The sequence below is a fragment of the Coenobita brevimanus genome, chromosome 54 (genome assembly GCF_032717465.1).
Source record: "Coenobita brevimanus isolate Jiangsu-jjx chromosome 54, ASM3271746v2, whole genome shotgun sequence".
NCBI lineage: Eukaryota > Metazoa > Arthropoda > Malacostraca > Decapoda > Coenobitidae > Coenobita > Coenobita brevimanus.
The window spans coordinates 12,290,888-12,311,680 of record NC_137007.1 but is presented as its reverse complement, the minus strand read 5'-3'; the positions used below and the strand labels follow the sequence as shown (position 1 = coordinate 12,311,680).

Below are 20,793 nucleotides of genomic sequence, written 5' to 3'. Positions count from 1 at the left end.
AAAAACAATACCTCGCCGGACTCCGTCCGGGCGAGGTAATGGTGATGATATGGTTAGTATTAGAAGAGAAAGGGCACCTGAGACTGTCTTGAGGAATGGCAGTTTTTGAGTTCATTCGCTTTCTGGCACAGAGAGGGACACATCGGTATTTTCACCTGCACGCACTAATGGTAATGATGATGTTAATGACATAGAGCACTTAGGAAGATAATGACTACATACATGAAGCTGACAACGATGATGGAGATAATGATGATGATGATGATAATGATGATGTTGACGACGACGACGACGATGACGATAATGATGATGTACTGTTAGAACTTGCTAAGGGAAAAACTTATATGACTAACCTGCAGAATGGTAGTTTTCCACATAAGATATCATTCTCATCCTGACGCGGAGGGTCTTGAACACACTCCGTTTGTAAGGCCCCAGAGTGAGTCGACACTCCGCCTGCAAGCTGCCTCCCGCCCTGGCCACCTGGGGGAGAATAACACTAGGTATTACTGGTAGTAATACTGGCAATCCCAGACTAATTTACACGTGAATCCAGTGGACCGCAGGCTCATGCTGCCCTTTTCCTGCAGCACATCATCCTACATTCGGGGGATAGGTAGATAGTTGAGGGACACGTATAACCAGACATGGAAGTTGCCCAGCCAAATCAGTGGCACCGCAAGAAGGCATCCCTCATCAGAAGTACAACGGACAGTATGGATGGGAATCATGAAACAAATACCCTTATTCTCTTCAGCTCAGATATTCTATAGTTGGTTCACCTTAACCTGGCCCAGATTTTCGTCCTTTTGCGGCTTATTTCGCATAGGTCAGTGGAAGAATAAGATAATGCTGTTGTTCTATCCATTCCATAATGCTTTCGTGACTGGCATTATATTCCAGTACTATTGTAATTTGTTGTTACATCTTAGTATTTAATTTTAACCCAGGTTAGAGTGAAAAGAATACAGCATTTCATCCTTAACGCTATATTTGTGTAATTACGATTCATTACTTTTTTTATATACTATCTATGTTTTTTGTAAGAGTATATCAAACCTGTTCATATTTCCCTGAATTTGCCGTGGGAAGGACCCTGGTCCTATCCTGCCGAGTCTTTATGTACCACAAGGGGACACGGGTTCCTTGCACAGTGTATGTACAACACTTTGCCTGCAGGGCAGCCTCTTAGAAGCAGTCGGTCGACGGGTCTGCATGGTCAGGCAGACTGGGGTTAAGGAACCAAAACAGCAATACAATAGTTGTTGAGTTAATGATCATCTCCATGCCACTGGTTGATAGCCCAAGAACCAAAACCAACCAACGAACCATTTTATTAACATCATCACCATCATTACCACCTAACCTGTTTCCAGCTGTCCAAAATACAAGTTATTCTTGCATCATGTTACTGTAGATTATATTTACAAGACCAACAGTTTTTTAAATTTTTTATTGATGTCTGATCTGAGCTGGCACTTCCTGACTACCCTAATTTTTAATGTTATCGCATTATCAAATGATGTTCCGTTCCCTATTCCCTCTGTATTTTGGTTATTCTCCGTATTCACTTCTTCCTATTTTGCATCCCTTTCCTCTATAGTTTCTCCCTCCCGTCTTTCCCTTTTTGTTTATAAAATCCATGCCACATTTTTATATGAGTTTCCTCTTCCCACTATTCTGTTTTCCCTTCCCACTGTATTTTTGTTATCCCCACAGTCACTTTTTATATATTCTGCTACCAACCCCCCCCCGTCTCTCTCTCTCTCTCTCTCTCTCTCTCTCTCTCTCTCTCTCTCTCTCTCTCTCTCTCGTATGTTTTGTCTAAAAAAAAACTCTCATGCTATAGTTTTCGGTTCCTTCTGTGTTTTGGTAACTCACCATATTCAATTTAGATATTTTGCTTCCTTTTTTCCTTCCGTTTTCTCTCCCCTTTCTTTTTCTTCATATTTCTTGTTTCTAAAGCCCAGCATTCCCTCAGCGGGTGGCGAGTTGCCTTTCTTGCCGTGGGGCCACAACCGGCTTGGCCACCGACCCCTCCATAATGATACTCCTTCACAAACATTACTCTCCTGCCTAACCATGTACATTTTTTTTTTTTTACTTTTTCCCATTCCTATATTCCAGCAACTTCCCTTTCATCCCAAATATTCTGTAATTTCATAACACTAGGATATATATTTTTTCCTGTATCCAGCGAGCTTTCTACTACGTAGTGCCTGTCTGCCAGCCTGTCTAGGTCGGTGTGTATATCTACATATCTATAGACAGGCAGCATAATCCCACAAAGGATGGTCGGAAAAGAATAATCTCTCTATCTCCCTCATCAGGGTGCCTTCTCTCAAACTCTCATAGTGTAAAATTTTATAGCTCTTTTGACAGTATTTGTTTTGTTTTGGCAGTGCTTTATCGTAACATACTTTAACTTTTCTTTATGTACTGTCTTCTCGATTCCTCACTTGGTAACTTCGTTATACCGTGATATATATCTTTATGCTTCACACGTTTAACCCCCTTGCTGCAATATATGCTGCTGAAGAGGGACACCTTCACGTGGTGCCATCAATATAATTGGGTGATTCATATTCCAGGGCGTTAGCTCCACCCTTCCTGCAAACTGAGGATGTTGGACTGCAGGAGGAGGGTAACTTCATCCTTCAGTCCACTGGGTTCATGTCTTCATGAGCCTAGGGCCCTAACAACAACAACTTGAAGCCATCTCACGATGGGATCTCACCACCCGCGTGGCCAGAAAGTTTTTCCTCGGCACATAATTTTGCACCTCCATTTCTGATTTGACGCAAATTCAGGATGTAAAACACACACAAACAAAGCCAGCCAGCCAACCTGACAGCTGAAAACATTACCACTCCGCTCGCTCGCCTAACAACGCGGGTGGTAAGCGAGCGGAGATGTAATTTTTTAATTTCATCTGTGAGGTTGGCTGCCTGGCTTTGTGTGTGGGTAAACAAGATATCTATGAAAGGCTTGAGCCACCAACATGAAACTTTCAGGGTATGAAGATATGGCCAAAATCTTGGACAAGTTCGAAAATGGGCACTTGGGGTTAAGGTCAAGGTCACCAAAGGTCAACTAGTTGATCTTTGGCAGCCATTTTGGTGACCTTGACCTTGACCCCGAGTGCCCATTTTCGAACTTGTCCAAGATTTTGGCCATATCTTGATACACTGAAAGTTTCATGTTGATAGCTCAAGTAGTTCATGTGGTAGATTGTTTACCCACACACAAAGCCAGACGGCCAATCTCTTAACTGAAAACATTACCACTCGCTCGCTTCGCAACGCGGGTGGTAATAACAACACAGCTACTACTACTGCTGCTGCTGCTGCTGCTATTACTACTACTACTACTACTACGACTACTATTACTGAGACATTCTTTAAAAGCTGCAAATAAATCATCGTTGGGAAGTGGTAAAAATACATCATAAAATGTTACTTTCACGATGAAGAGAACGCAGTTTGTTTCTAAGCCTTGTTCCACTTCATAAGCTTTTAAAAATAGTCTTCGGTGGCACGAATAAAACTAAATTGTCAGCCTAATAGAAGGGATTATAAGAGATTGTTACCACACACACACACACACACACACACACACACTTAAAGCTGTCGTTCTGTTTCCACAGACGGCACCTGCCATATCCACGACACCTGTGTTTCTCATTTTCTTTGCAGCCAACGTGTGTGATTGTGCAGACCAATCTTGAATCAGCAAACCTTGCCATCGGCATGTCAGGTTCGGGTTTGCTGGGAGAACTCTGTTTTCGTTGTGCCTCTGTTGTCTACCTTCTTCTCTGGTCAGGTTCCTAGCTTCTTTGAGGCGAATGGCTCCTTTGCTGCAGAGGGCTCGCCATTGTTTTTCGTCCGTTCCCAGCCCTCTAACTATCGCCCAATTGCTTTAACATCCTGTATTTCTAAAGTTTTTGAACCCATTCTTAATTTCAAAAAAATAATAAATATTCTTTCCAATCATAACCTTCTTCCCGATCATCACTATCGGTTTTCGCCAGGGACACTCCACTGGTGATCCTCTCACCTTCCTTTCAGAGTCCTGGTCATATTCCTTTCGAGACTTTGGCGAAAGCTTTGCCATTGCACTTGACATCTCAAAGGCTTTCGATCGAGTCTGGCATAAATCTTTAATTTCCAAACTGCCCTCTTACGGTTTCTATACTTCTGTTTGTGCCTTCATCTCCAGCTTCCTTTCTGGTCGTTCTATTGTTGCTGTTGTAGACGGCCACCTTTCTTCTCCTAGGGCTATCGGTAGCGATGTTATTCAGGGCTCTGTCTTTTCACCAGCTTTCTTCCTTCTTTTCCTCAATGACCTAAGCTCTACATCTAACCTTGTCCTCTCATACACTGATGACTCTATCCTTCACCTTTCCATCCGCTTCATGGAGCGTCCATCTTAGCAGTTACTTCAACAAACCAAGGATGAGACTATGGAACAATTAATATCTTACTAGGCTCATACCTCTGACTAGAGTAAAAGTCGTCTAGTTTTTAATGTACTAAAAGCTCAGTTCTTGGATCTTTAAACTCGCCAAAATATACCACAGGAGTAACCTCTAATTTTTAACAATACCCAGTTCAGTCATGCATCATCTTTGAACACACTTGGGGTTTTATTCACTCGGGATTTATATTGAATAGATCTAAGACAGTAGGTGTGCAAAACCGACTCCGTGCCTTCTTTACCGCTGCACAGTTGTTGACTTTATACTTGGGTTTTATTCGCCCCTGTGTAGAGTACAACCCTCATGTGTGGGAAAGCTCTTCACAAATGGATCTTCTCAGCAAAGTGGAGTCAAAGGCTTTTCGTCTCATTAACTCTCCTCCTCTTACTGGCTACCTTCAACCTCTATCCCTTCGCCGCACTGTTGAAGTTATATCTTCTTTCTGTCGCTGCTTCAATGGTCATTGCTCCTTTGAACTGTCTGCTTGAATCTTCCCACCACTACGGTGGTCACGTAGCACCCGTCTAGCAGCAAACTCTCATCTCCGACTTTTTAATGCAAGAGTTAACCGTTACTCCCACTCTTTTATCTATGCAATCGGTCAATTCTGGAACTGTCTTCCTCTGTCTGTATTTCCTACTGCCTTTGACCTCTAGCCTTTTAAACGCAGTGTGTCCAGTCATCTCAAAATGAAATGATTTTGAATTTGGATCTCTATTGTCCTGTTTTTGCATTTTCTTGGAAGGAACAATTTGCCGGCTTCTAGCCCTTAGTTCGTTCTTCTTTGCATTAAAAAAAATGATGCTGCGCTTCTTCAGGGCAGTCTTTATATGATCTTTATATCTCGTTTTGTCCCCCTGGATTCTGGCTTGCTGCAAGTTGTCCATACAGAACCTGGCAGAGAAGGCGGTGTTCAGGCATGCAGAGCACATGTCCAACCCTTCTCAGCTGCTTTTTAGCTGGTATGGTTTCCATGCTCGTTGACTTGGCATGCTGGAAAATTTGAGAGTGAGGTACTTTATCCTCCCATGAGTCCTAGGATGCACTGTATACATTGGATGTGAAACAACTCAAGCAGTTTGATGTGATGCTGATAGGTAGTCCAGGATTCAGCATTATATAAGAGGGTAGAGAGACATACTTGTATAGCAGTATATGCTGATACCTTCGTCTCGACTGTAAAACTGGTGTTTTCAAAACTCTAGATCTGAGACGGCCAAAAGTGTCTGAGTCGTGGTTGATTCGTGCAAGGACTTCTGCATCAATCTTATGTTTCTCTGTGAGCACACTTCCAAGGTAGGTAAAATTCTCCACCTGTTTTACATTCACGATCTCTATATGAAGTGTAAGAGGCTTTCCTGGGCTGTTTCTCTCGGATATTATTACTGTTTTACTGACATTTATTTGGAGCCCCATTGCATGGTATGCTCGGATGTTGGAGACGATGGTGAGACTCTGTTGTAGGTCTTCTGGGATAGGTGCAAGGATATCACAGTCATCAGCATATTGTAGCTCTAAGAAATGAGCTATTTCAGTCTCTGATTGTGCCCGAAAGCATCTGAGATTAAATAAGTTACAATCTAAATGAAAATGGATTTTTATTACATCATCAGGCTTCATTTGGTGGGGTCTTAAAAGGATGACTGTATTTCAGTTAGACAGATGATGAAAATGACAGGAGCCAGGACACATCCCTCCTTAAATCCATCCCCACGTTCACACTGAAGGGCTCGGATTTGTTCCCACTTATGGACACACGAGCATTCATGATGTCATGTAGGCACTTCAGGATGGTGAAAAATTTGTTTGGAACTCCAAATTTTGAAAGAGCTTTCCATAAACGTTCTAGTGTTAAATGCTTTTGCAAGATCAGTGAATGCAATATATAAGTCATGGCTCTGCTCGTGGTATTTATCTTGTATCTGTCGGGCAACAAAGACCATATCACAGGTACTTCGTTCTCTCCGAAATCAACGTTGTGTTTCGGTAAGTGTCGACCTAATCAGATGATTTCTCTGTCTGAATAACATTGTCTTGGCTAGTTCTTTGCTAGCTTTCACAAGGAAGGAGATACCCCTGCTGTTGTTACAACTTGAGCAGTCCCTTTCTTCTTGTAGATGGTTACATTATCAGAAGTAAACCATTCAGCTGGAATTCATTCTTGATTCCAGATAGTCAGTATGAGATGGAGGCGCTGATGGAGTAATGGACCACCCTCTTTGATTAGCTGAGATGGTTTGACATCAGGGCCAGGGCTTTTATTATTTTTTAAAGACTGCATGGTCTAAACAGTTTCTGAAAGTACAGGAGGGACATCGAGATCTGCCACATGAGGAGCATTTGTGATGTTATCAAGGGTATTTTGCTCCACCAGGCTTCTTCGATTCAGTAAGGTATCCAAGTGTTTTGCCCATTTTTCTTGGATTGCTTGCTTGTCTTTCAGGAGCTCTCTTTCGCCTGATCAAGTGGGGGCTATGTCGTGTTTGGATGTCTTATGAATGGTTCTTATGGACTTGTAGAAACTATGTTGGTCAGTAATATTAGTCAGTTTTTGCAGCTCTTCTGCTTGTTCAGTCCATCATCCGTTCTCCATGTCACGCAGTTTTCTCTGGGTTTCACTTCTGAGGTTGTGGCATTCAGTTTTAATAAGGAGCTAAGATGAGCCAGCCAGTTGGTATGTGCTCTATTCTTCACTGTAAGAAGGTCATGTATGACTTTAGCATTTTCATCAAACCAGTCTTTATGGCGGTAAGTGGCGAAGCCTAGGGTTTCTTCTGCAGTGCTTTGAAGCAGTGTCTTAATGCTCAGCCACTCTGTGCAGAGATTTATTGCACTGTTGTTTGGGTCAAGTGGTGGGCATTGAGAGCTTGTCTGCAATCGGGTTGCTGCATCGTTTAAAATAATTCAGCTTAACACGCCCCATCCCGACCACTTTTCCACTACTGACTCCCCCCAATCCCGACCATTTTAGGAAAAAAATTTTGTTGGCTCAAACCTTCGCTTTTGGTGAGAAACATCGAAAATTCATAGAGAAATCGCTAACCTGAGGTTTAAAATATTCATTACAGGTAGGAGTACCTCCTTACCTTACTGGGTTTTCTATCAGGCTGGCACCAAAGAAAACGAGTTCTATGGGAGGATAACTATTTCACACCACTCATAAACGGTATTTATTTATTTACTTGGTACGAATTTATATGTAGTACAAGAGTATATTGGTCTTCAAGCAGTAATATAGGCATTATAAGCATTGTTTCACTCACTAATACCTGACCTTTTTTTGCCACATTACCTGATCATCATTTCTAACTGTTTCTTCCTCTAATGCTATGTAAAGTTTGTCCTCCACATTGTCATTGACTGGGGAATCACTCTGGCCCTGAATTTCGTACTGTGGCATGACATGGCTATACTGGCCAGGTCACTGATAACAGGTGAATTGCTGAGACAATGGCATGCAGGGGGGGGGAGGTCATGCTGGGTAAGGCATTGTCCCTGCCTGGCATTTTGTTGAGGAAGGTGTCACGTGTATACGTACCAAAAATGACTCGCGAAAATTGAAAATTGTGCAAATTAGGGACCTTGCAATTTTTTCGCGTTTATGTATGTCAACGGGATTGGCAGTGACAAAACGTGTGGACGTTAAAGAACGTCGAAGGGACGCCGTGGGTTAAGTTTCCTGCAGGATGGTGTACGGCGCATTTGTGGATGTATGGATGGCTGCAGTTGGTGACTACGAGGTTATAGTCTGTTGCACAATCAGAACCTCTCATAGCTCGGATTATAAGAACTTCTCTTCAGTCTTGCAGTCTCCTGCCATACAATGACATAGTCAATTAGGTGCCAGTGTCCAGATCGTGGGTGCATCCATGTGGTATTGTGTTTATTCTCAAGTTGAAAATGGTGTTGGTGATGACCAGACTGTGTTCCAAGGATAAGGAAAGCAGACTAAAGCCACTGTTGTTCATGTTACCCACACAGTGGCAGCCTATATTGCTTGGCCAGAGGTATTATCTTTTCCTACTCTGGCATTAAAAGCTACTTGCAGGATGAGTTTGTCATTATGTGGTGCTGAGTGAATAATAGCATCAAAAGAGTCATAAAAGCAATCTTTGACAGTGTCCTCAGAATTAAGCACTGGGGCATAGGCATTGGTACGTGTTGCATATTGGTCTTTTGAAAGTGACATGCACCAGGACATCAGCCCCTCTGATATACCCACAGATGATTCTTGGATCTACTGTAATAGGTTGCTTCAGACTGCAAAGCCAATTCCATGATTTCTTACATTGCTTGGGTATCTCCTCCCAAAACAGGTACACCCTTCTCCTGCTTCTATTATCTTGTCCTCTCCTGAGAGACACGTCTCAGACAAGGCAGCAATTCAAATTTTATATCCTTTCAGTTCACAGGCAATAAGGGCAGCTTGACAGTGTGGTTGTGTGTCTTGGTCAGTATCAAGCAGGGTTCATAAACTCCAGGTAGCAAGAATCAGAGGGATTCTTCATGGTTTTGACTGCAATGTGGGATGCCTTGACGGACACAGTTATTTGCTCAGGTGATGTGGAGCAGCAAATGTTAAAGTTACCTTTTCCTAACCCCTCCCTGTCAGGGGTAAGCAGTTGGCCATCTGTTTCCAGTTGCTTTATTGCGCTGGATGCTGCCGAAGGCATAACATGCTCCCATGCCATCCTGCCAGTAACCACTGGGTTAGTGCTACCTATGTGCAGGACTTGACCTAGTGACTTCCGGCCACATCCGTGACCTGTCATCATCACCCTAGCCTGTTGTCACAGGTCTTTTCATTTTAGTGAAATGATGAAGTGGGAGGTGAATATAGGAGTGGGCTTGAGCAATGAATGAATTTGGTGTGATGATGAGACTGCATAGTCCTTATCATAACATGACTTGGCCCTTCTCGGCCTATAATGGTGGCATGAAGATTCACAATGACCATTTACCAAGCAGGGTTGCAAGAGCCTGCTAGAAGCTCTGTCTGTCAAGCCCTGCCTTCTGTGGGACTCCACTCACGGATTTTTCGTCTGGGGTTTACTCTCGTAGCCATAACTCATCCAAAAGCAATGGGCCTGGGAACACTTAGTATGACCCCTCATTGGTGGCCCCTCTAGCATGGGTAACCCTGTCCTCCTGCTGTGCCTGGGGGGGGGGGTAGGTGATCTTCCCCCATACGTACAGCCCACCAAATTTTCAGGGTACGCAGGCCCTCCATCACGACAAGGTAGATCATTTCAGGGGACAGGGGATACACACACACACACACACACACACACACACACACACACACTTCGGCAAGCCTCTGGGACACGCTGCATCTTACTCATCACTACAGCAACTGGCCAAAATCCACTGTGCTACAGAGGTTCCTTGGTGCCCTGTTGCCTGTTAGTTTTTAATACAACACTTGAAACAAATTGTCTGTTTTTCTATCTTTCACCTATTTATATGTCAATTATTTTCTTATCGCTGAATCATGACACAGCTGACCGGGGCTAGGCTCTTAGTCAAGTAAGTAGTTGCTCATCCCTGAACGGTGTTATGTGTGCAGTAGAGAGAATGTAATCTCTTATGGTCCACATCTGACTGGAACGCCTCAGCCCACTAGACCACAGCGTGTTTATTGAGTTACATGGTTACCACCCAGCGTGGTGATATGTTCCTATGCTAAAAGATGCAATTTAGCTTTTCAGTCAGCGCATTTACCTAAAGGTGACAGTACATCATGTGAGTGCATGGTGGGTGTCCCTCACCCATCACAATATCTATATTAAAAAGATAAAAATAATGCAAGATACTATTAACCCGCTGCATCCCGGCAAATTTATCACCAATGACCCCCCCCCCCAATCCCGGCAGATTTTCAAAAAGATTTTTTTGGCTAAAACCTCCGCTTTTTATAAGAAACATCGAAAATTCAGAGGGAAAGTGCTCAGTTGAGTTAGAAATACCAATACAGGTAACAGTACCCTCACCTTGGTACCGTGTTCTCTCAGGCCAGGCTCCAGAGAGGACGTTTTCTTGGAAGGGGTAACTATTCCAAACCACTCATGATATGTAAATATTTATTTATTTGGTACGATTTTATATGTAGTACAAGAGTATATTGGTTTTCACACAATAATATAGGCGATATAAGCGTTGTTCACTCACCAAACACAACCACATATGGCACCTTCCTTTATGACATTACTGCCTCATCACTTCTGCCTGTTTCTTCCTCTGGCTTGTTTCTTCCTTTGTCCTCCACCTCGGGAATCACTTTCGCCTTGAATTCCGTCATTGGAGAGATCATGGTGCGACATGTCTTTACTGGCCATGTCACTGCTAACAGGTGAGTTGCCGAGAAAATGGCGTGCGGAGGGGGAGGGGGGGGTCAGGTGGGGCCAGGCTGTACCCCCGCCTGACATTGCTCGTAGAGGAAGGTCTCCCACATATGCCTACCAAAAATCACCCGTGAAATATGAAAATTGTGCAAATGACAGACCTTGCAATGACAAAGTGTATGGATACGTTGTTGGGTGTCATCGTGACAAAACGTGGCAACGTATCCATACGTCGTCGAGATACCTCAGGTTAAGAAGTATTTTGTAAAATATATCCCTAAGGACAAGAAGCTACAAATTTCTGATGGAAAAAGAATGCAACCCAATGTTGCCAGATTTAGTAAAATTATCTTGTAATGTTAGCATGCTATTCAGTGTAGTGTGTTCAAAGCCTTATTACTGTCATAAAGTTGCCATATCACAGAGGACCATGAGCTGGACATTTTTTATTAGGCATTGCCATATAAATGGCAAAGCTTATTGTTTAGCAAGTATTATTGTTATTTTTCTTTGCACTTTTCTTTCTTAGATCTTGCTGATTGTATACAGGATGGTACCTTATGGTAACCCTTGTACTTGTGTCAAATATAAATGACGTTGACCTATTTTTGAGTTTATTTATTTATTTTTGGAGCAAAAATTGCATATATGAAATTGAAATATCTCATAAACTAACTGAGATACAGCTATCTGGTTGAAAATCCTATGATAATAAAGTTTGCTGAGAATTTAGGCTGAATATTTCGCCATTTAGCCTAGTGGAAAGTACCGAATTCAAATTCGCTCAGCATTCTTTTTTAAACACGTTATAGAGAAAACTTCAAAAGCTGTAAAGCTGTAACTTTACAGAAATATAGCTGCAGTCCCTCTCATTATCTGAAAGGAATATGGTTACAGTTAAGCATAAAGTTAGCCAGTTATTGAGACATGTCAAATACACCCATGCTTCATTTATTTCTTTTAACACCTTTGTCTTCAGATCTTGTTGACCTTACGCAACAAGTTACCTTAACCCGCCGCATGTCAATGCCTTTTTAAAACAGTCTGATATACTTCCGCGGCCAGTGCCAGTGCCATTTTAAAATGGTGTAAAATAAAAAACTTCACTGTGACAGCATTTTTCAAGATTCGTGAGGAAAAATTGGCAGGCATGTAAGGTAACTGCTCTTCTACCAACCCCCAGGCTGTCAAGGCCATACACTCACTCACTCCCCCTCTCACGCTTGCTCTGCCTCACCCTGCCTGTGTGCCTCACCCAGTGCTGTACATAGGGAAGGCATTTTGTAAATATTTTCATGTAAGTGTAAGTTGTGAATATTTTCTTGTAAATGTAAGGACTATATAGTGAAGTCAAGTTGTAAATACCTTTTTGTAAGTGCCAGGACTGTACAAAATGAAGTCAGGTTGTACCTATCTTCAAGTAAGTGTAAGATAATGCATTCACAGTGAGAAAGACGCAAATTGTGATAGATGCTGAAGCAATAAGTGATCAGAAAAGTGTACTGAACATTGCTATACCTTCCCAGCATAAATAGCTGTGTATATCTTATATAGAAAACGGCTTTCACGTACGTGGAGCGTGAGAGAGCGGCTATACCTGTACAAAAGTATGCAGGACTCAATAAAACTGATTTCTGAGCATCAGTGAGCATTTTAATGGCGAAATTCGTTGATTCCACATCAAAATCTATCATTTTAGCCCCCCCAAAAAAGGTCGAAAAATTGCCGGCACTGGGGTGACCCATAGGGCTAAAAATAGCCAGCACGCAGTGGGTTAAGTTAATCTTAGTACATGTTCCAAATATGAATGACCGTGAACTACTTTTAAAGGTACAGTTGATAATGCCAAAATTTCAAATTGTAATTAGTAGATCTCAGAAACCATTCATATCATAGCTATTTGGCATATATAATAATACAAATTAAAAAAATGCTTTTCTGTTACTTTGTTTAGTATATTTTAAAATCTGGATAAATTTCAGTTATTTATTTAACAGAAATATTAAGTGAAAAAAATTGGCCTACGAACAAACTGGAAGCGAATCCATTTACCCCATCAGCTACAAATAAAAAACAAAACACTTTATAAATTTGCTGGTATTATAATCCAGCGTGAATTTATAATACCTGCCTCATCTAGTGGTGAGTCGGCGATTCCGCATTACTCGAAGGGGAAAGAAATCATTATTTTCTAGTTAATAACTCAAATGACACCCATCTGTCTTAAAGGCCGTGTCAACACTGCTAACCGCCTAGAGACCTGCCCAGTCCCTCTGTGCCATATTTTCGGCTATTACGGCATTACTTATGTATGCAGTCGACTATGCTCTTGTGCTGTGTTGTGTGTGTGTGTGTGTGTGTGTGTGTGTGTGTACCCCAATTCCTCAACACACCCCCATAAGGTCTGAACCCAGTCTGTCAAAACGCTACAGGGATTTGGTAAGTGAACAATAGGAAAATGAAACTGCCATAGGCAGAGCACTTGCCGGATGGATCCGATTGTGTCTTCTTAGTTTTCACTAGCCTATGGGCATAGAGCTCTTGCCAGGTGGATCCGATTGTATCTGCTTCGTTTTCATTGGTGTGTGGGCAGTCATTTGGCAAAGTTTTTCATGTTTCATTGCGACGCACAGAGAGGGTTTAGAAAGCTAGAAATTCAGTTGCAAGGTGTGCCAGACGTTTCTCTTCAGTTTGGTAAGAAAAAAATATTGATTTTCGAAATTTCGAAAAATGGGGCCGGGGCCGGCCACTGGGTCCTAGCGATCTCCGAACCCACGGCCACTGAGTGGATTAAAGCCCACACCCAGCCCACAGCCTGTGACCGATTTTGATGAAAAACAATAGGCTTCCAGGGTTTATGTATATCTACCTTCTGATTTTTTGTCAGAACGATTGGTGCAGAATTGTGACATGTAGAGAGCAAACAAACAGACAGACAGACAGACAGACAAACAGATGAAACTACCATAGACAAAGTGCTTGCCAGATGGATGTACCACTGAAATTGTTTTTTTGGGGGTGAAAATATGGATATTTCTTAGTGCAATGTTTTTTCACTCCTCTGCTTAGTTGTCACCGGCGTGTAGGCAGTCATTTGGCAAATGTTTTTGCGCTTCATTGGGAAGCACAGGATGGATTTAGGAAGCTAAAAACTGCACCGCCAGGTGGGCTAGATGTTTCTTTAAAATTTGGTAAGAAAAAAAAAATATTGAAATTTTAAAAAATGGTGCCAGGGCCGGTCACTGGGTCCCGACGATTTCTGGATCCACAGCCATTGAAGACTTTAAACCCCCCACCCAGCCCAGGGCCTTTGACCAATTTTTGTGAAAGCGTTAGGCCTCCAAGGTTTATGGATATCTACTGTCTAAAAAAAAAAAAAAAATTCAGAGCAATTGGTGCAAAATTGTGACCTGTAGAGTACAGACAAACAAACAAACAAACAGACAGACAGGCAGACAGATAGACAAATATATGGAACTGACCAACATCCTTGCCAAACTGAAAGATTGCAGCAAGCAATGTCACTGCCATAGGCAGAGTGCTTGCTGGATGGATTTGATAGTGTCTACTTAGTTTTCACCAGCGTGTGGGCAGTACAGCGCTTGCCGGATGGATTCGATTGTCTGCTTAGTTTTCACCAGCATGTGGGCAGTAGAGCACTTGCCAGATGAATCTGTGTCTGCTGTTTTCATTAGTATGTGGGCAGTACAGTGCTTGCCGCATGGATCAGATTGCGTTTCCATAGTTTTCACAGGTGTGTAGGCAGTCATTTGGTGAAAATTTTCGTACTTCATTGCGAAGCACAGGATGGGTTTAGGAAGCTAAAAATTGCACTGCCAGATGCGCCAGACATTTCTCTTGAATTTGGTATGAAAAAAAGAATCGATTTTCAAAATTGAAAAAATGGTGCAGGGACCGGCCACTGGGTCCTGACGATTTCCGGACCCACGGCCATTGAAGAGCTTGAACCCCCCACCTATCCCAGGGCCTTTCACCGATTTTGATGAAAAAACAATAGGTTTCCAGGGTTTACGGATATCTACCTTCTGATTTTTTTTTTTTTTTTTCAGAACAATTGGTGCAAAAGTGTGACCTGTAGAGAGCAGACAAACAAACAAACTGACAGACAAACAGATGAAACTGCCTTAGGCAGAATGCTTGCCAGATGAATTGGAGTGGATTTTGGATATAGTCCTGGAATGGAACTGAAAATGATAGCCTCCCATATAATGTACTGATTTTATTCATAATAAACATATCTATTCATTCCAAACAGTTTCACCACCAATGAAATTTTGGGTGAGTGAAAATATGGATATTTCTTAGTGCGGTGTTTTTTCACACCACTGCTTAGTTTTCACCAGCGTGTAGGCAGTCATTTGGCGGAAATATTCGTGTTTTACTGTGAAGCACAGGATGGGTTTAGGAAGCTAAAAATTGCATTGCCAGGTAACCAGACGTTTCTCTTCAATTTGGTAAGAAAAAAAATCAACTTTCGAAGTCTAAAAAAATGGTGCCGGGGCCGGCCACTGGGTCCCGACTATTTCCAGACCCATGGCCACTGAGGGGGTTCAACCCCCCACGCTGCCCAGGGCCTTTGACCGATTTTGATGAAAAACAATGGGCTTCCAGGGTTTGTGGATATCTAACTTTTGATTTTTTTTTTTTTTTGCAGAGCAATTGGCGCAAAACTGTGACCTGTAGAGAGCAGGCATACACATAAACAAACAAACAGAAAAATATACAGAACTAACCAACATGCTTGCCGAATATTTCAATTCCAGTAAGCAGCAAACATACGGAACTGACCAACATGCTTAAAGAATCTTTTTGATTCCGGCAAGCAATAACTGGGGGTCTTGAGATGGGGCCTGTAACACTCGGAGGTTCTTGGGGGCTGTCAATGGCTAATTTTAAATCGATCCATTAGTAAGTAACCCAATGACACTGGTTGTTCTAGGTCGTCCCCGGGAGGGTCCGACAAAAAGACTTGGATGGTTATTGTCACTATGTGGTTAACAGAGAATTCACTTACTTCATAAATATATAAATTGTAGTCTGTATATTGTTTTGAGATAATATACGAGACAATACTGAAGTGTGTATTATGAAAACTAATATCATCAAGGAAGGCATGCACTGGTGCGTCCTAAGCCAACAAGAATACTGTTGCTTACAATCTGTCTACCCTAACCTTATTTTACTGCTGGTTTTCTTACAATTTCTTGCATTAACAAAGAAGCCTTTAGTATACTCCCATTTCACTGGGTAGTCTATTAATAGATCTTGGGTGACGTACACAAGTGTCATGATCATAAAAGTCTCTTTTCTTGATAGTATCGTGTTTATCATCATTCATTCTTATAAAAGCCTGCAACGCATGGGATGGTGGTAGGAGGTGGCGCCCATCATCCATTCCCTTGATGTAGTGCTGCCTCCTTTTTCCTTCACTTTTATCATTGTATCTCTGCCACTGCCCTCTTCTATTCCTACTTCTCGCTTTCCTTCCTTTCATCTTTTATTAAACTTCTTTCCACTTTGGGCGGCTCTACATTAAGTGACAAGCCTATTGGTTTCCTGTAACCCAGACAACAGTTTACAGAGGTGGATGGTAACCATCTAACCAGATAACGGGATGATGTGAAACCTGCTATGATGCCCCTGCTAACTGGATGGAGCGCGGCAAATGCGACGTCCACCCACGAACCAAATCTCCACATTTTTCCCCGAGCCTCGCAATAGTAAAGTGCTGTCAGCCACATAGAAACATCGGTTCACTGCGCAGGACGAAGCTACAGAGGCGGTTGCTGCCCTGTGGTTGATAGGCCTGCAGTCAGACCAGGGCTGAACAACAACAAGAACGTGAGTGGGGGATGATGATGACGATGATGACTTGCATTTCATAATTTCACAAAATCTTGTTCCCACTTTTTTTGCTACTTAATGAATAGTTATCCTAATTTGGTGTTCTGTTTTTCTTATTCCTAGATGCTTAGAACCCGTGCGATGATGATGGCAGTGATACCATTAGACTTCCCAAAACAAATAAGCTAGGCGGAAAATTTAATAATAGTCCTGCTAGTACTGTGCTGTCCTTTTTCCCGTTTGTGAACCCTATCAACCCTGTATACATGGCGGTCCATACATAGCGCTCCTCTTGCACTGCGTCAGGCATTTTCTTGCGTCGTGAGGGACAGTTCAGTCAGCGTTATCAAAGTGTATCCTGCATCAATTATTGCTTCCTGATCCCACCGCCACACTTACGCCCACATCAACAGACTGAGCCGACTCTGCAGCACAGAAGATACAGCCAGGTGAGTTTCCAGTGCAGCACTGTTTACGAACCACAGTGGTGGGGACACGGCTATGATGATGTTAAACTACAAATTTCTTTTCCTCACATCACTTCCTTTTTCTCCTTATTGTAACAAAAACAAGATAAAAAAAAAAATTGCCACAATGCTTCCCATCGTCCCAGCCAAAATAGCGTGGATAATAAGGAAGTGGCTAAAGAAACTACGAAAATCCTTTTCAGCCTGGCAGTATATTCTAGTATCTTCCAGACTTTTTTCCTTGTTGCTTGGTGATTTTATTAAGGGACCACCCTAGTAGTAAAGAAGATTATTGATAGTTATATTTAGATTCTTCAATTTCAAATGTCTCTCTCTAATTTCAATTAAAATCTGGGAGTAGCAAGAATATAATACACAAAATGATCGCAGTGAAAAAAAATATATAATCATGAGAAGAGATCTCGAGGAGTTGCTTATTCTGAACAGAAAATCAATCACCCAAATTATCTTATTCATAATTGAATAAAATCGTCTGAAGTTAAGAGCAAAAAAATCAGTAATATGGCCATCATACAAAAGAACTGATGGAGAATGTTGTCAAGCCTTCAGTCCGAGGAGTATCTCATAATGTGTATAAAATCACTCAGGAGTAGAAGGAAGCAGATCGAAACACCATCAACGACCTGTAGGAATTATTCTCTATATTTCGGTGCCTTACTGGTTTATTCTTGCTACCTCTAGACGATAGTATTGAAGCTTGTCATAAGAAGATCAATTACAGTGAAGAGGTAAGCATAAGCTGTATCTAACTCATCATATTCGAAAAGTTTTTCCTAAACTGAATAAAATCGCCTGAAACAGTAAGGGTAACATTTTTAAACCATGTCATTGGATGGCAGCCATTACTGTGTTGGATTTGGTGTTTGGAGGTTGGTGTGGAATGCCGCACGTCCAGCCAGTCATGAAAGTGAAATATCTGGCGTCTGGCCACTCCCCTCAATTGCTCCATCACGGTAATGAGTGGCTGCTGGGGGAGTTGGCTATGGATGGAGAGAGATGTCATGGGGCTGTGTTAATGGAGAAATGAGGGATTGAGATAATGGGACTGAATTAATGGGGGACTGAGGCGGGATTAGGTAACAGAGACCGAGCTAAGGTAATTGGAACAGTTAATGGAAGGCTGAGGGAGCTGATGTAATGGGGCAAAGAGGGGGCTGGGATAATGATGGACTGAGAGCTGAGGTAACAGAGGTTTAAGGGTTGGGATGAGAGCCAACTGAGAAGGCTTGAGTTATGCATGACAAGGAGGCCAGGATGACAGAGGACTGAGGGAGACTAAGGTAATGCGGGTACTCATGGGGCTGGGGGTTTAAAGGGCTGGGATTAATGAGGGGCTGAGAAAGTTAAGGTAATGAGAACTGAGTGAGCCTGGAAAATATGTGCTGGTTTAATAAGGGACTGAGTGTACAGGTAATTGAGAGTGGATTAATGATGGGCTAAGGGGATGGGGGTAAAGGGGGCTGTAGTAACTGTAGCTGAGGCTATACGGAGAGGAGAAAGCTGGGGGCTGTTGAGGATCGAGGGGCCTGGTAGATCTGAGTTTGAAATAATGAGACACCGATGTGTTGTGGCAATAGGGAGCTTAGAGTACATACTCGCACAGTACGTTACAGGGGCTGGAGGACAGAGGGTCAGTGAGATAAAGCGGGACTGAGAGAGTTGAAGTAATAGGGGCTACGGACTAGGGATATTAGTGAGGGGACGTCTTGGGAGGTGGATACGTTGAGGGCAGAATCTGCCGGGAGGGAAAATGAGGTGGTAAGGTAAGGAGGGAATAAGAGGAAAATCATCTCTAGAAGATTCACTTAATTCCCCATATCTCTCGTTACGGTCTCTATATTGGCAAAACTCGGTAACCCACAACCAGCACACTTACAGACCTCCTTACTGACGCATCTTACTGTGACATTGATTAAACAAACGAACCAGCTGAGAGGGGAATCATACGGATCAAATGGTTCCTACGCTGACACTGAAAACATGTTGAGATACGGAATGGGGAGAGAGACGTGGGAGAAGTGAATAAAACATATGATATAAGAGAAGGAGAGGAGCGTCGTGTATCGGAGTATGTAATTGATGAACATTAAGTGTGATCAAGTACAAAGCTGTACGATTTGCATGACTTCGCTAAGTCGCTGAAGTGTATGGGAGTGAAGCACCTTGCGTCCGAAAAGCGCTGATTAGAAACAGACGAATAGGGCGGCTAGCAAAGGTGGTCACACATCTAGAATGCACTTTATAAATTTACAGCCCAGTTCTCCTCGATTTATAAAGTAATTATTGTGCCAAAATCCTGTTTCGGTCTTCATTATGTACAGTACCTTCCTTCCCCATCATAACATACCCAAATAATGACATTTTAAGAGTTTGGGATGGGGGCTATTTCTTTCATTTCTTATTCGCCCTTTAAAAGTCACCATCAAGTGGAGTGCGATCAATTATGCATCACTGTATTCATAGTCGCAGAGCGAGGGTATTATGTTTTTCTTGACGTGTGTGTGTGTGTGTGTGTGTGTGTGTGTGTGTGTGTGTGTGTGTGTGTGTGTGTGTGTGTGTGTGTGTGTGTGTGTGTGTGTGTGTGTGTGTGTGTGTGTGTGTGTGCGGGCGTGCGCGCGCACGCCAGATGAAAACCAGAGTGTCTTCTAGATAAAACCTCTCAAAGGAAAACTCTTTTAAAATTTTGTTGATTTGCATTACAAATTCCCCTTCTCTGGCCACGGCTGGATTTTGCTAATGAAGGAATTGGTGAGGGCTGACTTTCTACAAAGCACAAAGTCCAGCCAAGACATTTAATTGTGTAGAAGCCTGGTACTGTATTCATAACGTTTCCTGACATTAACCATCTCATGTTTGCATCTTATTTGGTGCATTGTACCAAATAACGATTTGGTATTTTTCTTTCCGCAAAGAATGAGTCATGAAATTTTGAATGTTAAGTTTTTACCATTATCCTTATCATGGTTTCGATAACTTTTTTTCTGTATGCCAGCTAATGTAATAACTTTCATCATCTGAGAGTAAGTCATAGGATCTTCTGGGTGTAAAGGTATATAAGAAATCGTAGTTTGTTTTTATCTTTACTCATATGACTACTATATAAGCCGACCACTTGACAGGCAAATGGTAATGTGAAAAAAAAGATCTAGCAACATTATTTCTGACAGTAAGTTCCACCTAAGACAGCTTCTTCGTTGCAAAAAGTGGTTAGTATAATTTATGATTTCAGCCCCTAAAGGTAACTTTTCATAACATATTAACTCATTCACTTTAAAGCCATTTTTGAATTAGTCTTTCTGCCCCCAAGCGATTTTATTCAGCATGGAGAAAACTAAGTGATAAGACCAAAAGACGTATGTAACCCTTCTAGTTCGAAAAGTCCCTTCTCCTAAGATACGTAATAGCATGGAAAGAAAGAGGTCGTCGTACATATCTTTAATATTAGTGAAGAGAGGTATCAACAGGTGAAGGGTAACACACAGGAAAAAAGGAAGTGACCCAAAGTATGCGGTATGATTTTCGGTACGAGGTTGCACTCTTCATTTCTTTCCTATCAGATTTTTTTTTAGAATAGTAGTGACATTCCATAGTCAGGATTGTACAGCCACCATTATTACACATT

At 42.2% G+C, this 20,793-nt stretch overlaps 1 protein-coding gene across 1 annotated transcript in view; it reads right to left on the bottom strand.

Annotated features, from left to right (window-relative positions):
• Nucleotides 1–348: 348 nt before the first annotated feature.
• Nucleotides 349–20,793, bottom strand: part of LOC145401033 (uncharacterized) — a 173,152-nt gene continuing 152,707 nt past the window's right edge. Inside the window, exon 6 of the mRNA XM_080273409.1 lies at nucleotides 349–483. Within this exon, the coding sequence (XP_080129535.1) occupies nucleotides 349–483 (135 nt within the window). The remainder of the gene's footprint in view (nucleotides 484–20,793) is intronic.